This window comes from Halichoerus grypus, chromosome 14, assembly GCF_964656455.1.
Source record: "Halichoerus grypus chromosome 14, mHalGry1.hap1.1, whole genome shotgun sequence".
Lineage (NCBI taxonomy): Eukaryota > Metazoa > Chordata > Mammalia > Carnivora > Phocidae > Halichoerus > Halichoerus grypus.
In genome coordinates, this window is record NC_135725.1 from 40,218,352 (window position 1) to 40,244,830 (window position 26,479).

The following is a 26,479-nucleotide window of genomic DNA, read 5'->3' on the forward strand; positions in this document are numbered from 1 at the left end:
TGTAAAGACAACACCTTCTTACATTAAAAGCTTAAATGAATGCTTTAATTATTTTAATGCTTTACATAGACTTTTTTTAATAGTCCTTTTTTGTGATTCCGTTCACATGTAGTTACTCTAAGTGCTATAAAAATCTGAATATTGAACATCTGTCATTTGAGATCATAGAGAAATGTTCTCTCTTTGGCATACTGAATGCAAACCCCAAAATGCTAAAGAAACCTCACTGGGTTCCAGAAAGTCTAACATCCTGGGACAAAGCCCTGTAAATATTTTGCATACATAAATTATTTCAAATAATGTCAATGAACCAGAGAAATAACACTAAAAGTTACTTATACTTTTGATATTACAATTTAGTTGGTAAACTAATGATGGTATAATGTCACACTTACAAGTAAGTGGTTTAGTCTCACAAAGCAAATGAAAGGGCTTCCTTAGGCTTTAATTTTAAGAAAAAGCCCCAAATCAATACAGCTTTTATTGCATCTTTAAGATTTCATAAATAAGTCTGAAAAATCATCTGGCATCTTGCTGTTTCTATAGCTGGATGACTTAGATCTCATTCATCAGCCTGCTGAACTGTTCCTTTTTTAAAAACATAGATACCATCCAAAAATTTTCTGATATCCTTGCTTTTAACTGTTGTGGCTTGCTGAATCAGAGCAGCTGAGTTTGATACAGGTTTAATATCATTTCCTTCAAGAATTAACTCATGTTTCTGGGTTTGAGATACCGAACAAGCAACACTTGGCCTCATCTGAACCCTGCAGATGTATTTTTCACCCAAGACATTTTGGGTTTCAACAAGAGAACCATTCTCCTGAATAACAACATCGATGGGGAATTGACCATTCACAGACCTGATCTTGTACTGGAAGCCCAGTGTAACGCCCTTGGTCGTGTTCTCTGCATGACAACAGATTACCACGGGCAGTAGCCCATTCTGTTCAGTCCCCAGCCATTTGTCAACTCAGAGCCTCTTCTTTTGCTTTCCAAGGAGACTGAGCTCTACATGGATGTGACTGATGTCCCTTCGCAGGGTTTCTCTGGGACCCTTCACAATACCAGTGCATCCCTTCAGAGTGAGGTCGACATCTTCTGTGTTGACAGAGTGTTGACAATGGTCTTTCACTCTCACAGTAGATGTGGCAAAGAACTCTTATGCTTTAATTTTAAAATCAGAGGTGACTGGGTGGCTCAGCTGGTTAAGCATCCAACTCTTGATTTCAGCTCAGTTCATGATCTCAGAGTCGTGAGATCGAGCCCCGTGTTGGGCTCTGCACTGCACATGGAGCCTGCTTAAGATTCCCTCTCCCCCTCTACCTCTGTCCCTCCCCCTGCTCACACTCTCTTTAAATAAATAAATAATTTTAAAAATAAAATAAAGGTTTAAATGAATATCCTGATGTAATAGAAAGCAAGAACACTTCACCTTTCACTACTTTTTTTCCCCAAGAGCTTAATCATCTTAGTATTTTTTTTTATGTCAAAACTCAGAAGTTAAGGTAGAAGCAACCCAAGTGTCCAACAACAAATGAAGGAATAAACAAATGGAATACTCAGCCTTAAAAAGGAAGGAAATTCTGAAAATATTTTTTTAAAAAGGAAGGAAATTCTGACACATGCTATGAATGGATGAGCTTTGAAGACATTCTGCTAAGTGAATAAGCTAGTCACAAAGGGACAAATACTGTATGAGTCCACTTACATGAGGTACTTAGGATAGTCAAGATTTATAGAGACAGAGAGTAGAATGGCTGCCAGGAACTAGGGGACAGGGAGAATATTTATTATTTAATGAGTATAGAGTTTCAATAGGAAAAGATGAAAAAGTACTAGAGATGTTTGGTGGTGACAGCTGCACAACAATGTAAATGGACTTACTGTCACAGAAATGTACACTTAGAAATATTTAAAATGGTCAGTTTTATGTATCTTAGACCACACTGAAGAATGATGTAGCCTAACATACTAAAAGAACAAACAAAAACCCATTTGGCTGTCTCAATAGAAGAAGAAAAATATTTGACAAAATTCGACATTCTCTCAGCAAACTACAAATAGGCAAGCAATCCAAAGGGTCGGCTTGTAAAACCGGGTATGGTCAAACCATGACTGTTCACTGAGGCTCCCAGCGGCTTCCAAAATACTCCACCGGTCTAAGCCAGAACCATCTTAAAACCCAATCTGACCCTGTCACTCTTCTGCCCTCAGCAACTGCTGCCTATAGGAACCTCCCGCAGGAGGGTGCTCGGACAGAAGTCCTGTGTCCTGCACATGAACCCCTCCAGCAACTGCGTCCCACCCACCATGCCGTCAGCATCACGTCTCACCCGCCCCCTGTAACACCTCACTTCATCCACGCCACACAAAGTTCAGTAGTGCTTCACATGTCTGCCTCAGCACTAGCAGCTTCCAATTTTTCCCAATTATGGGATAAAAATCTCCTTGAAATCTTTCTAAACTCCTCCACACTCAGAGTAGGGATCTGCTATTCCCTCCTTTACGCCTTCCATGTTCATGCTATGAATGTCTAGGAGAGCATGTATGGTATTTTAATGCATTTAGGACTTGATATGTCAATTTGCTTACTCTCTTAAACTCATGATCTTTGAGGAAAGTGGTTAAATCATGGTGTCTATGCATAGTGACTAGAATATAGAAAACAAAAAATGTTCAATAGTTGAATAAATAAATACATTAGAATAGGAATTTTTATCTGGGCTTTGCAAAATCTCTGCCTTATAAGAAGGTCAAAAAAAATGGGTTCCATGGTCAATTAAATGTAAGAAATGCTGTATTCTATAACTTCTTAGACATCCACAATGCACATTTGAATACCAAAGATACTGAGAAGTAATACAAACAAAAACCTGTCTCCTTAAGTGAATCACATTCCCAACTTCTAAACTTGTAGCCCATTTATAACTTCCATTAATATCCCATAGAGCTAGTATTCAAAGTAACATGCTTTCAGAAACACTTTAACAGATGAAATATTTCTGACATGTTTAGGTATCTATGATATCTGTCTCATAATTAACAAATTATAGAAAGTTCTATAGCTTAAGTTTTATATTACTCTATTCAGTGTAATATGTAACAAATAGTAAAGTTAAGTAAAAATTCTCTGCTATAATTCTCCATTTAGCTGCTGTTAGTAGTACCCAGCTGCCACCAAATGGAACAAAATTTAGAAGGAGACAGAGACTGGAATTCTACTCACCAAGTAAGCACAGTTAGACTTCACTGCCAAATCTCAAACTTAACAAGGAAACAAGACTCTGCCATAAGATATCAATGCAAAGGGCATTGCTTGGTTACATGATAGAAGGAACAAGATCTCTGATGTAGAGCTAAACAGTGTCTTGGGCTACGACTGGGCATCCAGAGCAACTAAGTTACATCCTATTTATCAGCACCAAGCACTAGAGACAGAGCTGAGTCATGAACGCAAAAGAACAAATGTGCTCTGCCTCCATATAGTTTTAGCTATTGTAATTAGGATCTCATTTCTACAGGAAATCTTCTTTGCCCAATTCGGTAGGTTTTGTGATTATTAACCAGCCTCAACCCCTTTATGGGTAAAAGAGGACACAAAAATCCTGCCACCTGGAAAGAAATATTGAATAACTTGCATTTATAGTTTGGTGGTGGCACACCTGGCTGTCTTTTTAGTCTTTATTTCACTGAATGAGATAAATTAAATACAAACTGACTTATGCATAACTGGTAACATTCAAAGAAACTAATAATTTACTTTTTCAAAGAATTCTAAATTCCAAATTGCTGACTTTTCATTTTCTAAGAATTCCTTTTCTGATTTGCTGTTTCATACACAAACAATTCATATATCTTTTACTTGAATGTGAATGAGGCTCATGAATACTTTTAAATAATTAAGAGAGTGAGGATTTAAGCTAGTCTGAAGTAAACAAACCTGTTAACCATTTCAGGAAAAATGAAGAGTACATAAAAAGAGAAACCAGAAAAACTACAGGAACATTTATGACATCTATTTTACTGCTTACGGCCAACAATGCTGAAACCATGCTCAAGACTTTGTGTCTGGCAAGGGAGTTGAGAGGGAAGATAGGTGTGCAAAGGAAGGCACTTACCTAGGCTGGAGTTGCCTTTTGCTATAGTGATAGTCCTCTCAAACGATTCTTTGGACAGGTTTTGGAGCATGACGCACTCCGCAGTTGAGGTCAGGGAGCTCTGCTGAATTAAGAACTCGGAGCCCTGACAGAAAATGAATAAATAAATAATTCACATGGAAAGGAAAACAAGACTTTGGAGTATTTCAACATCACTCATGTTCTCTAATTGGTTATGCCTTCTTCAGCAGGAAGCTATAACCAATAAGTTCATAGGTTGGATTCTGAAAATCTCAATGTCAAGAGAGCACTTGCTCCAAATGCAGAGATCAGCCAGAATACTCCAACGTGTCACTGTTTCCAACCTCATCATCATATACAATACATGTCTTAAAATGTTACCTTTCCAGTTGAATCAGGTAGCATGGGAGAAGTAAGTTCTGCACTTGATATCATTTCATTTGGTAGGTGAGATTCAGCCCACGTTCTTGTGTTTTCACATTTGTATGGCTGTTCAATAGCATTTGCAGGGGTATAATCATTTACAGTAAAGCCAGAGGCAGGCCCCATGCTCAAGTCTACTGAAGATGGACTCTCATCCTGTCTTTGCAGGAGATTCTGGGTGTATAGTTCCTCCAAGGACATGTGCAGATCAAGTACTGGATCTGAAGAATTTTCAATAACATCCTGATGATTAAAGAACAAACAATAAAAAATCACAGCCAGAGTTACACCAATGTATTTTGCAAGACCATTTCTTAATGAATAACTAGTGGAAAAGAAAACACAATATAATTTTCATTACTCAAGAAGTATTAGCAAACATACAAATTCTTCTCTTAGCTGACATTCTGCATATTTTATTTTTATAAATGCTTTTGTATGCCTTTCCTGCAGATCATGTATGTCATGTTCAAGTGGGTTATACTTGTACTATATATTGTACATGAGATCATTTAGATACAATATTATGTTCTATTCACAAATAAAATTATAGTTCAATCCACATAGGAAAGCAAGTAACGTCTACTTTCAAGTCTTAAAGAGTAGTTCATTTTCAATCAGTATGAAGTTCCTATGTAAGATCAAGAACGTAAAGAGAATATTGATTCTGATTTACAAGAATCTCCAAGGAAAAATTATTATTATTATTTTTTTTTAAAGATTTTATTTATTTGAGAGAGAGAGAATGAGAGAGAGCACATGAGAGGGGGGAGGGTCAGAGGGAGAGGCAGACTCCCTGCCGAGCAGGGAGCCCGATGCGGGACTCGATCCAGGGACTCCAGGATCATGACCTGAGCCGAAGGCAGTTGCTTAACCAACTGAGCCACCCAGGCGCCCAAGGAAAAATTATTTTGATAGGTATTTCTAGGTATTTAAGGAGAACAGAAAGCTATGCAATTCAAATTATTATAGGGAAAACTTTCATAAATATTCTGCAAGATAAACAAAGGAAATACTAAGAAGGTGTATAATAAGATGTAGGCTCTAATCTAGGCTCTCTTACTTCATAACAGAACCTCTCTTGACTTATTTAATTTCTAAAATTCCCCGAAACGCTAAAATTCTAGTTTGACATATATGTATACATCTATTTACAACAGATATATTCTATCACTTATGTGCTTTGGGCAAGCAGTTGCTCCATCAACTGCTATTGAATAAACATATGTTTGTCCTACAATTCTCTTATTAATATTTTTAAAGTATGAAAGTAGCATATGGATACATTATCATCAGAAAAGATTCAAGCCATGCAGGTATATATATGTGTGTACATATAGAGTGTAATATGAAAGCTCTCCCTATGGGTCCTACTTCCATTTTTTCCCTGGTAGAAACAGCTGGAATCAGCTGAATGTCTATCAGAATTTTTTATTCATTTGCATACTAAATATGTACAAGTACAAATACACACTCACATATACATGCAGTTATACATTTTTAAAACTAACCAAAACCATTAATTAAGTAGAATGTTTTTACTTTCTTTTTTGAGGTATCTTTGTATCTAGACATGAGAGATTTCCATGTCAGTAAATAAACGTCAACCTCAATCTTCTTATGACCACAAAACTACTCCTAAGTCTGAAGGGCCCTGGAGTGCAGACTCTGGAGTGCATGTTCAGATGCTCACTGCACCACTAGCATCCTCTGTGCCTTGGTCCCTTCATCTATTAATTGCAGAACATAAAAATAATTCAGGACTATTGGGAGGAGAGAGAGAGTTAATACCACAAAGTACTAAATAACACGTCTGACTTAACAGAAAATGCCCAGTAACTGTTAGCCATTACTGTTATTTTTATTACACATCTTTGTGCATGTGAGAAAATTTACTTAGTATAAACTCCTAAAATTATGGGCCAAATAATACGGGCACTTAAAATATTGGTACATATTGCCAAATAGTCTTCCAATTTTCTCTCACAAAAATTTGGGACTACCTGTGAACTAATCTTGCCAACCCTAAATTAGTTTGGTAATTTGATCTGAAAGAAATATATTCTAATAAATATAAACCTTAGCATTTACTATGCATGTCCCTGACAACTAATGAGGACATGCCATTTATATATCTCCTGTCAACATTGTCTTCATATATTATATCCAACTTTTCATCAGGGGGTTTCCACTTGTTCCTGTCATTGATATACTCTGTAGGTAAAGTCTGTAATACATACCACAAGTATTTCCCCAGCCTGTTACTTATCTTTTCAGTTTGTACGTTATATAGATATATTTGCAGAAATTAAATTATTTATGTAATCAAGAATTCTTTATGTAACTCTTTATGAAATTCTTTACATAATCAAATTCGTCAAAATTTTCTGTGCTACGAGTTTCAAAAGGTGCTTAACAAGTCCTTCCACACAAAGAAAATGAAATGCTTTCTAGTATTTTTCTTCTGTTTTATAAATGCTTTCTTTTCAGATTCAGTTCTAATCCTTCTAGAATTTATTTCAGGGTGTGCTGTGAGATATGGATCTTTCTATTTTTTCTAGAAGGGTAATCAATTTTTCCAACAGAGTTAATTACATTCCTCTTATCAGCATAAGTTATCTCTCTGGAATTATCAAATATTCCTGGTACAAAGAATTGAGGCAAGTGGGAATATTGTACAAGCCAGGAACATCTTTAGACTCTTCAGGAACAACGACAGGAAACCATCATCCTCCACATTGCTGGAACCTAGACAATAACCTGTTGGCCCATTCACCCAAATTTGATGACTTTGTTCTAATGAAAAATAACAATGCACTTACTACAGAATTAGCTTCTGTATTACTAAATTAATTATAATATTTAGCAGTATATCATCTTCTCCAGGCCTCAAATAAAGATAACAATTAAAACTGCTTTTCATCACAAAAGGAGGTCAAGCTGCCCTTGTTAGCTAGGGTTTACTATAAATCGTGTGACAGAAATTTCCATGCATTATTCATAAAGGAGTTAACACAGACACATAGAAAAGAAAGAGCTAATCAACACAGCAGACAACATACGCCTACTTCAGAAACGTTTCTGGTTGCTGAACAACCAACTGAGTTTTATTTTTAAAAGTCTTAGGGATCTAAAAGAAAAGTTCTTCCCTTGTAAGATGTTCGAAAAGAACTCTATAATTTCCCAGTGCAACTTGGTACCTAAACTGAAGTCTTGCAAAAATCCACATTAACACGTGCCTCTACTTGATATATTCTTTTTTTTTTTTTTAAAGATTTTATTTATTTATTTGACAGAGAGACAGCGCAAGAGAGGGAACACAAGTAGGGGGAGTGGGAGAGGGAGAAGCAGGCTTCCCACGGAGCATGGAGCCCGATGCGGGGCTCGATCCCAGGACCCTGGGATCATGACCTGAGCCGAAGGCAGACGCTTAACAATTGAACCCACCCAGGCGCCCCTCTACTTGATATATTCTTGTTCTCCGGAAAAAAAAAAAAAATGAGAGACAGGTTAAATAAAAATGTCAAATACACTTGAAAAGAGCTGTTTAAGGGTGATTAGTAAGTTAGGATGATACCTGGGCACGCTATTTACCCAGATGATTTATTTATATAGACTAGCCAAGTATTGAAACATTCACTGGACACATCCTGATCTTCTTCATAAGCGGTCTACCACAGAAGGCCTTCCACACTGTGGGAAAACATACTAAAAGCACAGCCACTTCAACTTACTGTCCTTTTCCCACTCTTTCTGAGGTAAGGTATAGTACTTCCTCTGTTGTTTGTGTACCCACCCTACTGAGCAAAAAAGGGACTTCTTTTATACTTTGAGAGCTTGCAGTTTTGTCACCAAGACTTCCACAATCACTCTCATCATCTTGACTAGAGTGATTTCATTAGTTTTTGACACTGTTTCTCCAAAAAAAGAAACAAGCAAACATTTTAAGCATGGGTGTGAAGGCAGCAATACTGATGCTACAGAATGACAGTAGGTAGAGGTCTCTAGGAACAGGGAGATTTTTTTTTAAATCATGGAATCCACTGGCTATGTTTTGTGTGCAAGGTGCAAGGAGGGGCTTCTAGCTTGACAAACACTGAGTTCAACTTGCACTAGAATCAACAGCATTTCCTAGTGGACCAATATGAGGAACGAAGGACATGCACCCAACTGGTAGTCATTTCATCCCTGGAGCGACAGTGAGTGTGGATATACAACGGAGGGTGGGGCTTGGGAGTGTGGATAAGGAGTAGAAGGGGAGACTCATTACATAAATAATCTTTATTGGGTGTATTTAAAAATCCAAAACAGAAAAAAATAAATAAAAGCATCTTCTCCCCAAAACCATGTTGAGCTTTTAAACAGAAGTCTACAAGCGTTTAAGTTTGGAAAACAATTATTTCTGCATTTTGTTGTCGTTAAGGGTGACAAGGAAAGGGGGATAAAAAGAAAAAAATTTAAACCTACAACAATGAGAAAACCCACTGGGTTTTTGCCTTTAAAATTCACATCTCAATGACTTGCCTCTATTAGTCCAAATGCCATAGAAGTAGCTCTACGGTATTTTTCAGATTCTTGAGTAATGGTTATTTTCCTTAAATGATAATTAATCAAATTAAGTGAACACCACTCCTTAAAAAAAATCAGAATGGTCTCCCAGATGGGAGAATTCTGGACAAAGGAGTTCCAACATATGCCTAGGAGCCTCTGGTATGTAAGCTGCTGTCAGGCCCACACTCTGCTTTTAGGAGTCAGGCCTCCCTCCTAGGATGAGTCCCAGCTCTGGGTGATTAGTTCTTAAAACTTCTGGCAGTGTACCTGACCAAGATCAAAGATTTCTCATTAAGGTAAGAAGAAAGGTGAAATTATCTGTGCATTTCCAACCACCAAGATTATTACATATCTAGCAAAGTCAAAAACCTAGGAATCACTGAGATCCTCAAACTCAATTTTACACTTCTTTAAATCAGTATGGAGGCTTCTCTGTCTTAAATATCATACAAGATTTTATGTTATCAATTAGAGGGTTCCAAAGTGAGCGCACTCTTAAGAAAAATGGCCAGAAAAAAAATGCCCAGTTCTAAATTCCATAACAAATTGCCATTCTGTCTTTTTAAAATAAATTTAGTGCAAAGAAATAGGAAAATGAATACATCATCTAATTTTTTATTTACACATAATCTTCTGGTAAATATCTTGGTGCTATAAAGACACCACAAAACAAAAACAAAAATAAAAAACAATGTTGCAGAGATTTACCACGATGCAGAAACAGTCCTACTTTCTAAGAAAACTGGAAGTACACAGAGTAGTTTCAGTGTGTTTTAAAACATCCTCATTAATGTCTTCTTTGTTGTTTTGTAGTTTAAATATTTCAGTTGATAGGCCAGCTTGCCAAAATCTGCTTCAACAAAAGAGTAAACTGCTCAAGAAAAAAAAAAAAAAAAAAGGAGGCAACTAGACTTCAGTAAGCCAATATGTTGTGCTGCGTACAACCAGCATTTGCCCTGTAAAATACATGCTTCTCAGTATGCAGATTGTGTAATCCCTTTAAGTAACAATTACTAAGTTAAACAATGCAATCTGTCCCACTGGCAGGAAGCAGTGCGCTCCGCTGTGGATTAGGAGAGTCCATTAGGAGATGAACTCAGCTTCCAGCCCCGAGGCCAGTAAAGCCTGAACACGTTCCAGACAGGACGCAGGCACACAGACAGTCTCAGGTGTGGCGAGAGAGGAGCAGCTGCTCCATTCAAGATTATACCTTGCAAACCAATTCAAGGAGATTTCCCAGCATCATTTGCAAGGATAACAGGTGCACCCTGAACATAAAAGAAAATGCTTTGAAAAGGTTCTGGCCAAAAAATTACTTGTTAATCAGAAAAGGAGGAAAACTGTGCTAGACCTGTGGAAAGTCTATTTTCCATCTTATTCAAAAATGCAGATTTCCTTCCTGCTGAATTTAATTTATATGGAAAATATATATTTCATGTATTTAAGAAAGTTACTGTCTAGTTGTTTTATCTTGATTTTTAATGTTTATTTGTGGTATATTTCCAACACGGAAGAATAAAGAAATTATATCCATACATGAACTCTTTGCCCAGATGTTAACATTTTGCCATATTTTCTTCAATCTCTCTTTCCTCGTAAAAGGATATAATGTATTACAGTTACAGCCGAATTCCCATGCTTCCTTCTTTCTCAAAGAATAACTTCTTTCCTGAAGTTGAAAAAAGTCATTCCTACACATTTTTAGCTTTTTTAATACACATACTCACACACATACTCATAAAATACACTGAACTGTTTTGTGTATTTGTATTTGTATTTCTAGAAAATATAAAAAAAAAAAACTCCAACAAATCAATAGGAAGACAGACAACACAATATAAAAATTGCCAAAAGACACGAAGAGGTCACTGACACAAGTGAAAACCGAAGGATCAATATATGAAACAGTGTTCAACCCCACTAAAAAGCAGAACTTCAAATGCAAATAGTAAGATACCATTTCATGCCCAAAAGATTGGGTAGGTTTTAAAATATTACTTACTAAGCATTATAAAGTACATCACCAAGAAAATGAAGAAGAGCTGGGGCATTTATGCCAATAATCTATTTCTAAAATATACATGGCACAGATATGTCAAATAGTAACAAAAGTCTTCATTCATATCCAGAGACTTAACCATACTTTGCCATTCACTGTGATTTCTATGTAAAGTATTTTTTGGCATCATTTTATATAAAAATATGACAGTATTAAATTTATCTTGCTAGTAAATATTAAATTAATGCAAGAAATATTTTACTATCCAACTCTGCGTGAAAATCAATTTTAAAACCATTAAGAAAATAAAGTAATCCTCATGATTTCTCTAAAGCAGACACAGCTAAATACACAATTTGAGAAATACATTTCATTAAAACTTTTCTATCATATAAATCCTACTCAAAGCCTTGGACCCTTGTCTCTCTCGTTCTGTACAACAGATCCTAGATTTAAATAGTACCTAGTGGTCTACAAGATGCTCAATCAACACTACCTAAATGGAACTACACTTTAATCTGATAATGAATCCACGACTGGAAAAACATAACGCCTCTACCATACTACTCCCACCATCCCCCATAAACACTGACCTCTAGAGAATTACACACAAGGCTCTCCCGTAAATGAAATGCAATTCCTTCGTACCTTGGGAGGAGAAGATGGAAGGGAGGGACCATAGTTCAGGCCATCACTACAAGCACTGCCGTGAAGAGATAAAATAGAGGCTTGAGTGGAGTAGATACCGTCATTATCAGGAGAGTACTGAGACTCCAGTGTCGATTCATCTGCTAAGTCGGCCTCATTTGTGTCCACCTAGGAATCAAAACAATAATATCAGTTGGAAATTCTGGTTACATGTATGACAAGTCTCCACTCGAGACTAAAAAGCATACCGGCATTCATCCTATTTTCAACATGACCTCTTCACCCTCTTCAACACATCAGAGACTGACTAAGGCAACAGAATGAGGACAGACTGGTGCCATCAGTTCCTTATTCCAGCAATAAAAGGACAACGGTAACAATTAACAAAGGGCCTGGATCCATTCCAAGTTTAAGTGGTTCCATAAATTAAGGAAAATATTTACTTTTTCTAGTTCACGTTATTTTTTAAAACCACCTGCCCAACTCCTAGAATTTTATAATAAAATGAATAAGGTCAACACCTTTCCTATTCAACTAAAATAAACTATTATTCAGCAAGGCAGCTAGGCAATTACCTATTTTTAAAGCTCACTAAAACAATGTATTTTAAGTTATTTTTTTAAAGCGGGCTCCACATCCAGCATGGAGCCCAATGAGGGGCTTCAACTCATGACCCTGAGATCAAGACCTGAGTTGAGATCCAGAGTCAGATGCTTAACTGACTGAGCCACTCAGGCACACCTATTTTAAGTTATTTTAAACTAGATTTTAAAAACCTTTCAAGTTGCAGATTCAGAATTTGCTGGTGATCATCAGAAACCAAAAAGAGTATTTGTGATTTCATACTGAAATTATACTAACAGACAAGGGGCCTAATGATGGTTGTGGGGAAGCTATAAACTTGTAAACTCCTATTCTTGGAAAACTCATATAAAGTAGAACATTTCACTATATATTATCTAAAACTCCTAATACTATCTTCTGTGGCAGAACCAAGTGAAAGAATCAACTCATGAGGAGCTTAAAGCTCTATTTATAATTCACTCACAGTTACACCTTAGAATAGATAGAACTAACATAAATACTACCCTTCTCTGATATTATCGGCATTTTCTGTTTTGATGGCAAAATCCTATGTGTTCTACTTCTTTGTGATTTCAATTTGTTTTGCCAGGAGAATTATAACATTATACCAGGTCACATTCTTGCAAAAACATGCTAAGAATACACGCCATTTCCAAGTGACCCTCTCTCTAATAATGTATTTTAAATACATGTTCAAATTCACTAGTGAATTACTTTGTGGAGGTTTACCCTTCACAAATGTTTATCATGTACAACAATCTAGACAGTAAATACTTCACATCGCTATCTAGGCAGATGGCATTAACTAAGCTTTGTGTCATGGATTGTTAATTATATTGTAATGTGATATTATTGTATTTATTATAATATACACCAAAACTTTCTAAAAGACAATTTCAGGAGCTGGTTAATTGAAAAATATTAACAAGAAAAACTGATCTCCCAAAAATTAGGACCATCAAAATCAAAGAAATAATTCATACTCTGTTCTCAAGCAAGATGTGCACAACTGGTTATAAATACGTAATGGAGAAAGCCATGGGTTCTAAACCTCACTCTCTATTCTGATACAACTGAAACAAGGATTTCAAAAGCTGGGCATATCCTTTCTAGTCACACTGGGCATTATTTGCCGAAAAGGAAAGTTAGGCCAGGAACATGGCTTTAATAGGAGTAATGGAATAGGATGTACAATTTGTTATATTTATGTTGTATAAATGTCACATATTTACTTATATCTGGTGTTTAGCTTTATATCTTAATTATTGCTATAGTATTGTCTCTTCTACCAGACAGTGAGGTTCTTGGGAGCAAGATGCATGCATTTATTCATCAAAGTGGTCTCCAGTGGGCCACAAATACATTTACTCTAATGAATGATTTTATACAGATCAAGTAAAAATAAAATTTTAATTTAAAATTTTTTAGTAAATCAGTGATGTTTATTACATTTTGTAATTTTAGAAAACATGGGTTTTGACTATTTTGGAGGCTTTTGTGTTACTTAATAACTGAACCAATTTATGTGGTTTTCATATTATTTGTATTGAATGGAAAAAATATAGTTGTAAGTTACCTCATTAAAAGGTAGCCAAAACAACTGATTAGCTGAAAACAGCTAAATAATGCCTAGAAATGGCCCAAGTATGAAATCAGAGCAAACGACTACTTCAACAACTTTTGGTATGATGTAAAGATTAATTCTACTAGTTGTCAGAATGCTTTGCTAACTGAATTTCTTCCCTAAGTCCAACAAATAGTTTTCACACGTTACGGTTTTTCTTCTTATTTTGAACTATGAGAACCACTAGAGTTGAAACGAAAATGTTTGGTTTTCCAAAACATTATGAACAAAGAGTATACAGTAAGATTTTAGAATATTTTGGAAGGCAAAACATCAGACACGTGAGATTTCTGAAAGAAGACTTGATACGTTGTGGCCACTAACCAGAGCCAAGTCAGCCCTGAAGAGGGCTCTGTCAGCCAGCCCTTCCTCCTTGCAGGAGTGTGGTGGGTGGAGAAAGGAATCCTCCTTAGCAGAAACATACCCTTCTTCTGGTGAAAGCTGCAGGGAGAAGGAGGCTCAGTGTTTGAGGATGAGTTTGAGGGAGAAGAGCAAAGAGGGAAGGAAGGAAAGGTGGGGGGGGTGATAGAAGAAGACAAGTAAGGAGAAGAGAGGGAAAAAATGGGAACGTTTTCAAATGATAACATATGACTTAGACATAGAATGATGAACATGAAATACGATAAATATTCATATTTAATGTTTTTATTTGTTAAGATACAACAAGGACATTCTTCTAATACCAATACATCATCTGTTAGATGAAAATCCCTTCTAAATTTTTCATTCTCCTTACAAAAGATCATCAAAATCAATAATTTTTTAATATTACATAATAATCTTCTGGTCAGTTTTATCTGCCAAATATTCTGGCTAAATAATGACTTCTTAATATAAAAATAAGTAAGGCACCTTTTAGGTGTTAAGATATAAAAGAAGTTGCAGGGAAAAAAAAAACATTAAAAAGGAAGGATCATCTTCTCTCTGTCATCCCTTACTAGAATATCATTTTAAAGAATGTGATTTACTTGATAAGGAATGTCAGAGAACCCTACAGTGGAGTCTCTCAATTGAGCATAGCTTAAAAAACAGCAAAAAAAAAAAAAACCTCTACAGGTACAGAATCTACTTAAATTACATTCCTAATCTATTATATTGCAACCTGAATCACACTGACAGAAAACCTAACATATTTATTCCAATCTCAAATAAAATAGCCTAAAATAGATTGTCTTGCCTACATCACCCTGCATTAGCAACACATGCAGAACTTCTCTCCTTTCCTCTGTTGTCATAAATATATTTTCATAGGTTACCAAAATTCTTTGTGGAGTACAAAGTGAGGCATGAAAATCTAACATTGCAAATGTATTAACAAAGCTTACTATTTGAACAAATTCTTTCATAAAGCCAACAAATTGTTATTTGATGTTCATGCAAATGTACCTATGTGTTTGTGTTTTCTTAAGAAAAGGTGTATTTGCCCTTTGCCTTAAAAATATATTTATACATTTAAAAAGTCCCATAAATATTGAGAATGTCTCTCTTACTTGCAATTCAGTGATAAGTGCTATGTTGTAATCACTACACCTAATAAACTACTGACATTATGTAGCATGAACTGATTAGTTGTTTTTAATACCGCACTAATTAAGGACAGGAGGGTGATTGCCTCCCAGGAGAAGAGCCACAAGCTGATGAACCCACTGTGAAAAGTTCAATTTCTTGCTCTGCAGTAATTAGATAAGAAATGTGTTGAAATCAACAGAATGCAGGACCTTAAACCACACTGACAGAGATTCTACTCTATTCCACTGTAATTAAAGATTGCACTGTTAGTTGTGAATGCTATTAATTTCTCTAATACCCTACTATATTGGTATAGACATTTTAAGGTATATTTCTTTTAAAATATTCAATTCTATATTCATCATGACCTTATTATCCAATAAAAAAGATCAAAAGCATACTATAAAAGCATAATTTAAAGTTATAAATTTATTTCTGAATCTCGTTTTCTTTCCTTTATTTTTTTAAAAACCATTACTCAAAATTATATCTTTACACTCACACAGCCAATAACCATACCAAAAGTCATGATTCACTCATGAGAACACCTTCTGAAGCTAAAAGTAACCCTAAAAGCCATTTTGTTTACAAACTGATAAAGAAAATTGATAAAATCCGAATTCTTACAGGTAACGGCTTAGCAACTCCGATTCTCACAGATCCTGCTGGCGCACCCTTCAGAGCCTGCACAGCTTCTTCAAGACTGCTGTTTTCCAAGTTAACATCATTGACAAACATGAGTCTATCTCCAGGAAGAAGTCGACCATCCTTTTCGGCAATGCCGCCAGGCACCAAAGAACGAATTACAATCACAGTGCTTGCTGGATCAATGGGATCCTGAAAGAATGGGGAAGGGAAAAAAATAAATAAAAAAGAAGGTAGCTCCTTTTTATTGAAAAAATGTTTTTATAGATTGGCCACTGAGTTATAATGGATGGGTAATTGTTTCAAGTGCCTCAAAAAAGAATTTTCATGCAACACGTCTAAACGAATTATCTAGGTAAAGGCTATCTCCATTTTGAAGAGTTTAGGAAGAGTTCCCCTAAAGGATGGCATCCTTAAGTACCAAGTTGTTCCTGAGTAGACCACTTCAACTGTACAGATCACTATAAAATTATAATTTTAATTTTTGATAAATTGTCCAATCTTACAACTGTCTTCTGAGGCTGGACGTCAGATACAGGAATTACCGACAACAGCGTTTGTTTGTTTTTTAAAGATTTCATTTATTTATTTGACAGTGAGAGACTACAAGTCGGGGGGGGCAGCAGGGAGAGGGAGAAGAAGACTCCCCGCTGAGCAAGGAGCCTGATGCGGGGCTCGATCCCAGGACCCCGGGATCATGACCTGAGCCGAAGGCAGACACTTAACCGACTGAGCCACCCAGGTGTCCCTACAACAGCATTTGTTAAATAGGATGTTACTATTGTGGGACATCAGTAGATGTGAGTGTACTAGAAGGTCAGGCCTATCTTTTTGAAATGAAGAAAAACAGAAAGAGTCCATATAGTATGTGATGATGCAGTGTTTTCAGATACACAGCAACCTTAATATTAGAACAAGGATCCACAATCAAGCCCTATAAAGAACACAGCTCCTGGGAGTCACTGGAGATGGCTCTCTGGTCCAGTCTTAATTAATGAGGAGGCTCTCTCACACATGCATAAGCATTTCCTCAGTTACCCAGCACAGAGTGCAATGCAGGGTAAGGACGTTACACTTGACCAGTTTAAGTTTCTTCATAAATTTAGTCATTTAGTCAAATGACAAGAATCCATTTTCAATTAGAACTCTATAATTCACTACAGACAAAAGAAATAAGTATTTAATACTTTTGAGTCTTACCACTGAAATATGAACTATCAATTATGAGCATGGAAATAAAAATAATTTAGACATACTCCCCAAATAACAAAAAAACTGTATTTCTATGATATTCCTAAAATGTATTTTGTATGTTCTTCAAATTTTCAAGAGCTGAAATCTAGAAAGAGTTCAATGAACTCAATGTTAAAAGAAATGCTTCATGATAAATAAACCATATATATTATTATTTTAGAAGATTTGCTAGAAACAAGAAATGTCTTTGATAACTCTGAAATATTAACTGCTTTTTCTCTTATCTACAATATACCTTGAATATATATCATCTTTTAAAAAAAATTGTTAAAAATGGACATATTTACCTGATAATCTAAAATGCTAAAACCAAGTCCTTTGTTTCCTTTCTCCAGCTCGATATGCTGCACATCAACCTCCCACATGGCCAAAGGTCCTTGAACCTCCTCCGCATTCTGACCCGCCTCGGTCATCGCCAGCACAGGGTCCTCAGTCTCCGAGGACCCAGTGAATTCGCCCAGATCTACATGAGGCTGCGTAACAGACCACACAGCTCTTATTTCAGGGGCACTAGACCAGCAGACACATACCAACACCACAAGGAGAGGGAGAGTCCCAGCATCTGTCCAGAACAAACCACTCACAAATAAAAGGAGCAAGAGCTTATCATGAAACTTTTACAAATTAAGGTAGTAATTACTGAAGGTTGTTAAAGAGGCAGAAATACCTAACATGGAACAGGCATTAAAAATGTATGGTTCAAAGGTCTCCTATAAAAATACACAAGGGTTGTATCTCAGCAGCATGACTGTGGGTGGTTTTCACTTTTTTTCATCAGTGTCTGAGTCACCTCTGTAGTCAGAAAAAAAAAAAAATTGTAAATCTACTTAGATATTAAAGAAAAAATTCTTATGATATATAACAATTCAAGAGGAAATGGCTCTATGTAAATGTACTCTCTGCAAACAAAGGTTCTCAAATGTTGTGACTTGTGCACATGATTATTTCATTAATAAATGAGCATGCACAATAGCAAGACAAGATCTGAAGTCGGATTAGTCTGGGCTTAAAGACCAGGTCTATGATTTCTTAACTGTTGCCTTGAGCAATATTCTTAACCTGAATTTCACAGTTACCCATTTGATAGAATTGTTACGAATTAAATGAGATAACATTTATAAAGCACTCAGCACAAAAATAGGAATACAAAATGTTGGCTTCTTTCAGCAAAAATAAAGTGAATCTAAGTTAACTCAGTTTTCTTCATCTGTATGAACGTATCAAATTTCAGAAAGACATGTTTTTGATGATGAAATTCTAGTTTATATACTATCTTTGCTGTTAATTATTACACATCCTAGGACCATGGATACAAATCTGTCCACCTGCTTTATTGTAATAATCCCATGTAGAACACATAAAAAATGTGTATGGACATGTATGGTGATAGAGTGAGTTCTACACAATTTGGAATTATGTTTCTTATTGAACCTACTCCACTCATATGAATATTACATTCTTCAAAGCTTTCAAAATTCTTCTACTGTACTGATTCCTGCAGTATAATGTAAGTCAAGTTCTAGCATCATATCTCATTATACCTTAAATGAGATTTGACTAGACTGCAAATTATGTAAAGTCCAAATCTTAACTTTAGATATCTATTATGAGTCCTCAGAAAAGCTGATGCACTCTATTTCTTGACATTTTGATGTGAATGAAAAAGAATAAGCAAACAGGAAAATGGGAGGTCTGAATGTCACAGAATATTATCTGACATGCAGTATTATGACCTCAAATTGTTCACATTTAAAAAGTACAAAAATATGCAAGTAAGATCTAAAATCACAGAGAGGATGTGTCCATCCATACGTTAGCTATTTACAGAGCAGTAACCATGTGCCAGGCATTAAGTATCTTTTGTTTACCACATTTGTACTACATACTATTTACATCAGTTTTCTCTTCTATAAATGGGCACATTATGAGTATATTTTTCATAGGGATACTATTAATAAATTATACAAGCATAAAGGGTGCCATAATATCTAATATCATTATATAAACTTATTTGAACAACAGAACAACCCTCTGAAGACAGGCACTATGATGTAGATTTTACAGAGGAGAAAAGTGAGATTCAGAAAGACGAAGTGATTTGCCCAAGGTCACAGAGTTAGTAAGTGCCAAGCCTGACTCAAACCCACGTTTGTCTGACTCCGAGGTCTTTCCTACAAGCCACTGATTTTGAGGAAATCAAATGCCAAATGAAAGAAAAAAAAGGCTTAAAAAATTTTAGAATGCCATTTAGACTTTCCATTATTTATTCTGGCTAGTCTCAAACCTGATACCTTTTCTGTCAGTTCAATATCACATAAGTCCAGGCTATCCAACCCTGACTGGCTGGTGGGTGGCACGGTTCGTCGACAGCACACCATCGTCACTTCTATTGGCAGTTCTTTTAAAATATTCACCACATCTTGGTGATTTTCCCCAAGCAAAGTTATGCCATTCACCTGTGCAAAAAGAGAAGTTGCCCAAGAAAGAACATTTCATAATATGAGTACTCTTTTGAAACCAATCTTTTATTAAATAAATATGAATTTTACGATGGTGTTTACCATAGTTCTACTGTGCTCAGAACTAGTTACCTACAGTAGTATGACCTAGAACAATGTTAGAGTTGTGTTGGAAATGGGACTTGTAAAGCACTCAGAAAAATCACCATCGTTCACCCCTGTTTCATGTGCCAGAGTAGTAGTTTGGAAAGGGAGAAGTAATAAAAAAAATACCCAGGGATGAAGGGAAAAGGAACAGATTATTCTACAAATTGACATTTTGTATCACTAAGTGAAAAAATCAAAATGGAAAACAGTACATATTGTATGCCAGTATGCTTTTAAAAGTGGGGGAAAGAGTATATCCAAATTTTCTTAGTTCTTCATTAAACATATCGGGAAGACTGCAGAGTACCAAATGTAACGGTAGTTACTTAATGAAAGGTGATGAGAACTGGCTGGATTAGCACAAGAAAGAGACTGTTCAGGGTCTCTCTATGTTCTTTGTGATTCTGAATCATGTGAAAGTGATACCTGGTCTAAAAATTGAATAACTGGTTTAAATTTTTTAAAAGAAAGTTTTTATAGTTCTCTGGACTAAAACAAACAAAAACACCCAGCATGGAATTAGGTCTGAAGATCAATGTACAGACAGATTTGAAATTTCTACTTTTGGTGGATTTTTACTTGCATCTCTCTCTCAAGTACCCTTTGGAGAGGAAATTTAAAATAAGAACTTACTTACTATGCATATTATTATTACACATTAAGCCTCCTGCAGCCTTTTCAGAACTTTATTTAAGGGGATGGAGGAATGGCATAGCTCCTTACTTCCAACAGCTCATCTCCACTGAAAAGCTTCCTGCTGTGTCCAACAGGACCTTCTGGTAGAACAGATCGGATGAAATGATGTCCCACTGCTGCTTCCAGACTTATCCCCAACCCACTGTTCTCACTGAACTTGCTCACATGGGCCACCTGAAAGGAAAAAAATCATCATGAATCTAGTATTTTTTTCATTTGCTTTTTTTTTTTTTTCCTCATGTATATATTTTATGTTCACCACCCAAAAAGTCAACTTTCTCACAAAAGGTTCCAAAATGTTATTGTGGAGCTGCAAAGCTTTGGAGCTTCGCCTCTGAAAGAGTACTGATTATCTATCAGTTTCATGAGCCAACACAAATGCAGAGGAAGGAGCCAGACGCCAGCCCCTGAGATACTGTGCAGTGCAGCACCTACAGAAACTAGTAACAGGGGGCGCCTGGGTGGCTCAGTCGGTTAAGTGACCGCCTTCGGCTCAGGTCATGATCCTGGAGTCCCAGGATCGAGTCCCGCATCAGGATCCCTGCTCAGCGGGGAGTCTGCTTCTCCCTCTGACCCTCCCCCCTCTCATGCTCTCTCTCTCTCTCATTCTTTCTTTCTCAAATAAATAAATAAATAAAATCTTTAAAAAAAAAAAAGAAAAGAAACTAGTAACAGATGGAGGGTAACCTAAATGGCCACAGATGAAATCAAATGCCTGCGCTCGAACAACAGTATAGAAAAGACACATACTTAGCACTTCACTCATGTGCGAGGGACTGGGCTAACCCCATTACGGAGTTTATCTCGTGCTTCTCATAAATCATTCCAATGTCTATCCTTGTTTCCCAAATTAGGAAAATGAAGTTCAAAGAGGGTATCTTACCCAGAGTCACATAGCTATACAAGAACTTTGAAACTTATGCAGTCTGCATCTAGAGCCCACACTCCTGATCCTATGCTGGTATCAACGGACAACACTGGTCATTAAAAGTGAACCAGAGCTTCAAATAGGAGAATGAACTTATTTCCTACTGTTACATTAAATAATGAAGAATGTTAGGAAATCACCCATTTTCACAAAGAATCCAATAACTATATTAAAATCAGAAGGAATACTAAAGATGATCTACTTCATCCCTTGTATTTTATAGGGATAGGGATAGAGGAACTGAGAAAAACAGCGTTTAATTAAAAAAGATATCTTTCAAATCTTGCTAATATGTGCAGGGTTATTATCAGAAGCTACATCATCCAATTTTGAAATCTACTGTGGATGAAATCCTCCTCACTCCCTAAAACCCAGTGTAAGTATCACTGCATCTGAGCAGCCCTCCAAGTCCCTCCCTGATAACATCCATCAATCCTTCCTTCCACTATACCACTGCTCTCATGACTACATTTAGGCTACACAGCTACACAGCAAACAATTTAAAGTCAGAGCTCTCTCACTTTTGTTTGATGAAGGCCAATAAACAGCTTGGTTCTTACCTATAGCACATTTCGCCCCTGACAGATTACTGGGGGTGCCACCAAGAGACAATGTGCACAAAGGACAGCCAAGAGTTCATGGTCCTGGGTCTCACCTCTATGACAAAGTGGTTCGTTAAACAGTTCCCTTCACTATTCCATTACCACCACAGAAGTGCAGTCTCAGTGATATGTCCCAGCATGTTAACCCTACCCCACAGGAGGAATCCCCCAACCTTTCATGCTAAATTAACTACAGTTAAGCTGGACCTTATTTTATTCTTCCCTGACTTGATTAAAATGGTAAAAACAGCTGTACTTACTACTTACTTGACTGTTAACCATCTTGAGTGTTTAAAAAAAAAAAGATCATTGTCACAAAGATTAAATGAAACACCAAGAATACTGCTTGGCACAAAGTGCTCAATAAATGCTAGTTATTATTACATGACATCTGTTCTTTGATCTCTCCTAATCTAGAGTTGTTTGAATATTATAAGCAATATGAAAAACTCTACTTAACCTAGTGTTTTATTTTTCCTTTTGAAATCCCTAAAATTTGCTGGTATACATCTCAAGATTGGTAATTTGCATTACCTTTCTTAAGTCTCTTTTTAGGATAGCAGGTCATGATTGCTATATAAGGTATGTAAACTATTAATAAACATAAAACATTCACTACGGAATAAATGGTATGAAAAGAGGATGCAGAATTAAACCCCTTAAGCAAAATAAATATGTAAGGATAGAGTGGGAAAAAAATCCTCTTAGAATTTTATATATAAGATCATGATGAGTTTTATTTTATCTTTAAGTATATTCTGTCACTCTATTCTGGTTTTTTCCATAAAGTCCAGACTCAAGAATCAAAAAAAAAAAAAAAACCATTCCTTTTGTCTAAATAATACAAAACTGCTCAAAATATTAAAATATTGATGAATTACGAGTCCTAAAATTTTCATTCCATTTATTTCAGTTCCTTTGTTACTATCCAACTTTCTCCAACCTGAATTTTTAAATACCTCAATCATTTCGGTCTTCAAAAAAAGTCCTGGGCATTTGCTACTTCTCTAGCCCTCTTTAGGAAGATCATCTTTATTTTTGTCATCAACTTCCTGCTCAACCACAGTTACAAGTTAGGAAGTTAGGGAGGCTGAGCTAACCTACCACTATTTCATAATTAATCCCCATAATCCTTTGCCACTTTGTCAGCAGGGCAGCTTCCTGTTGTTGTGCATCTTCTATGTCTTCTATCTCTGCTGACAATAACGGATAACCTGAAATAGTCAACACAATTAAGTCAGTGACAAACTACAAAAACCTCCATATTTTTACATTCTATTCCAGAGACACTGTGATCAGAACCTGTCTGTTGTAGCAAGTCTGACTTTTCACCCAGTATATGAGTTACTCTTATTTCTCTACACATTTTTTATATTAGAGTATAATTCACAAACAATATCCTATTAGTTTCAGGAATATATCATAGTGGTTCGATATTTCCATACATTATGAAATGATCCCCACAATAACTCTAGTTACAATCTATCACCATACAAAGTTATTACAATACTATTGACTGTATTCCCTATGTGTACAATGCATCCCCATAATTTACTTATTTTATAACCGAAGTTTGTACATCTTAATCCCTGTCACCTACTTTGCCTGTTCCCAAACCTCCCCACTCTGGTAACCAACAGTTGTTTCCTGTATCTATGAGTCTATTTAATTTCTTTTGTTTGTTTGTTGTCTGAGGACCAGCACTAGGGTAGATGCATTAGAATCATTTAGAAGCTTTTCCTTAGTTTGTTTAAAAAAGAATTGGGGACTTCTGATTCTAAGTCTAGAGCGTCTCCCCACCCCAACCCTCCCATATGCACATTCACCAAAGCAAAGACATGATCTGGGCTTTCGAGGTGATTCCCCTACACCCATCCCTACTTTATATAAAGTTTCATGCTCTAAAACCTTTGTATTCTTTCCCACTACTCTTGATACTCACTTTAGCCTAAATAATTTCTTCACCTACTAGTGTAAAAATGGCAGAATGCAATTAACACATATGAATGCGTTACATATCACACTCCCAGGGTATTATGGCAAACACAAATAGTCCTTTAAAGTAATAAAAATAAATCAAAATTTTCAACAGAAAAAAAAAAACGTTAATAACGAAGTAGATACTTTAAAGAACCACAAAGCATCAATATAACTAGTGAAGGATAGCATACACATGAAAGATCAGTCTTGGACTCTGTTCAGTGGATTTAAGTTACTAAAGCACCTAAAGCAATGTGACAGGTAAGGAAAGCACACAGCTCCCAGCCTAAAGATGGCAGTAATATTCTGGCATAATTATATAGTAAAACAATACTGCTCTAAAAAATGTTTAAACAGCTTGATGGAGTCTCGGTTTATACTGAAAAAAATCTCAGAAAGGTTTAATAATTTCTCCATACATTTCCTTCCCAAACCAACTTCCCAATATTAAGATTTCAAATTTTTGAAAAATTGACAAGAAAAAGCCTCCCAAAACTGGACAGTTTCATTCCTAAGAGCTTATGCTTTAAAAAAGATTCTCATGTTTATTTTAAAAACACTTGGTAATTTTATTATTGCTTGCTCAATAAGATATGGACATGTTGGCTGTACTGAAGGAAGGGGATTGACATAAAACCTTGTACATAACTGATTGATTCCTAAAGGGTTTTAAAAATTTGTAAGAAAGAAAAATGTACAGCTAGAAAATACGCCAGGTGTAAATGAACTATTTTACTCTACTAGAGAAATTAATCCCATCTATATATAAGGACTGAAAAGTATCTTTTTATTTTTTGATAGTTTTTTTTTAGTAATTTATATCCATAGAGGCTTAATCACATTCACAAAAATCATTTCTCTAAAAAACAAACAAAAATAAAGAACGTAATAACCTGGCTCCAGGTGTTTACCTTCTTCTTCAATTGGTAATATGCTGGTGTTTCTACTCAAAGATGAAGAATCTTCATCTTTTTCGTAATTTTCTTAAAGATAAGAATATTTTAGTAGTTACATTTATAATATAATCAAGCACATGAAAATTTTCAAATCCCACTGTATTTATCTGAACCCCAAGATGAATATTCTTTGTAGGTAAACTTTTCAATAACCACTTGTACTTAAAAGGGAAATTCTCCTGTTAACATGACAAAGAATAAATTTCTTGGGGCACCTGGGTGCCTCAGTCAGTTAAGTGTCCGACTCGATTTCAGCTCAGGTCACGGTCTCAGGGTCGTGAGATGGAGCCCCACGTCAGGCTCCGTGCTGAGTGTGGAGACTGCCTGAGATTCTCTCTCGCTCCCTCTCCCATTCTCCCTCCCCCACTCACTCTGTCTTCCACTCTCTCTCTCTAAAAAAAAGAATAAATTTCTCATGTGATTTGCCTCCCTGTCTCCTACTGCTGTAATAAACAGTATTTGGCACAAATACCAGAATGGTCAATAGTTTGAGAAATGACACAGCATTTTCAAACCAAAAGCCTGACTTCTACCAACAAACTCTTACATTAGTCAGCTACTGGGGGATTTCACTAATTTTCAGAGATATTCATGTACCAACAGCTTATGAATGACATTTCTAAATGTGCTATTAAAGTAGATTCCTTCAAGGAAGGCTGGACATCTAGGCACATGAGGCTTGCAGATCTAGCCCGGGCAGAACAGGTCCTCCCTAAAGAGGAAAACACGGCAATGGCACCTAAAAGTAAGGCAGGGATGGAAAGGTAAATGCACGTTTCTAACTCTGAAATGGTACCTGAATCATCAGGAAAGAAAGAAACCTGCTTTATTCGGAAGCACATTCTACGGTGAATGGACACATCGCTAGTTCTGGTTAGTCCCAACTTCACCAAATTTCCTTTTTATTTGGCTCATAATGAATAGTGAAGACTAAATACCATTCTTTAAGTATTTTCAGAATTAGAAAAATATCTAAGTGATGTAAGGGTCTAACTGAAAACCAGTTTCACCTGGCATTACCTTTGCTTCCGCTGGCACTCACAGGAGACGAGACTGCGCCCTTTGTGACATCCTCCCTTGACGTGAGCTCAGCCTCCTGCTTCGCTCCTCTTCTCATTAGTGTCAGGTGCACAGTTGGTCCTGTGTGTCGCAACACCTCTACTGCTTGTTGATTGGTAAAACCCTGAAGGTTTGTGCCATCTACCTGTGATCAGAGCAAGACGTATTAAAAAATAAATGAATATTTGTATTACCGATTCACCAAATGCATGTTTACTGCTTGTTAGTGGGAAATGAACAGGACTGAGTACTCCCCTAATTGGAGAATGAACTAAAACCTGTTTGGGGACCAG

The 26,479-nt window shown here is 36.2% G+C and overlaps 1 protein-coding gene and 1 pseudogene across 10 annotated transcripts in view; both read right to left on the minus strand.

Annotated features, from left to right (window-relative positions):
* Positions 1–26,479, minus strand: part of MPDZ (multiple PDZ domain crumbs cell polarity complex component) — a 161,537-nt gene that overhangs the window by 67,342 nt on the left and 67,716 nt on the right. For 5 of the 10 annotated variants that reach the window (XM_078062321.1, XM_078062319.1, XM_078062317.1 and 2 more), the window contains exons 11-21: positions 26,148–26,331; positions 25,065–25,154; positions 23,296–23,405; positions 20,689–20,835; positions 19,651–19,815; positions 17,647–17,832; positions 16,088–16,297; positions 14,276–14,392; positions 11,743–11,910; positions 4,503–4,787; positions 4,122–4,245 (exon numbers count right to left, since the gene is read on the minus strand). In XM_078062321.1, coding sequence (XP_077918447.1) covers positions 4,122–4,245; positions 4,503–4,787; positions 11,743–11,910; positions 14,276–14,392; positions 16,088–16,297; positions 17,647–17,832; positions 19,651–19,815; positions 20,689–20,835; positions 23,296–23,405; positions 25,065–25,154; positions 26,148–26,331 — 1,786 coding nt within the window. The remainder of the gene's footprint in view (positions 1–4,121; positions 4,246–4,502; positions 4,788–11,742; positions 11,911–14,275; positions 14,393–16,087; positions 16,298–17,646; positions 17,833–19,650; positions 19,816–20,688; positions 20,836–23,295; positions 23,406–25,064; positions 25,155–26,147; positions 26,332–26,479) is intronic. The other 5 variants (XM_078062322.1, XM_078062320.1, XM_078062316.1 and 2 more) reach the window with 2 other exon arrangements.
* On the minus strand, positions 563–4,055 carry LOC118520731 (large ribosomal subunit protein uL6-like; annotated as a pseudogene).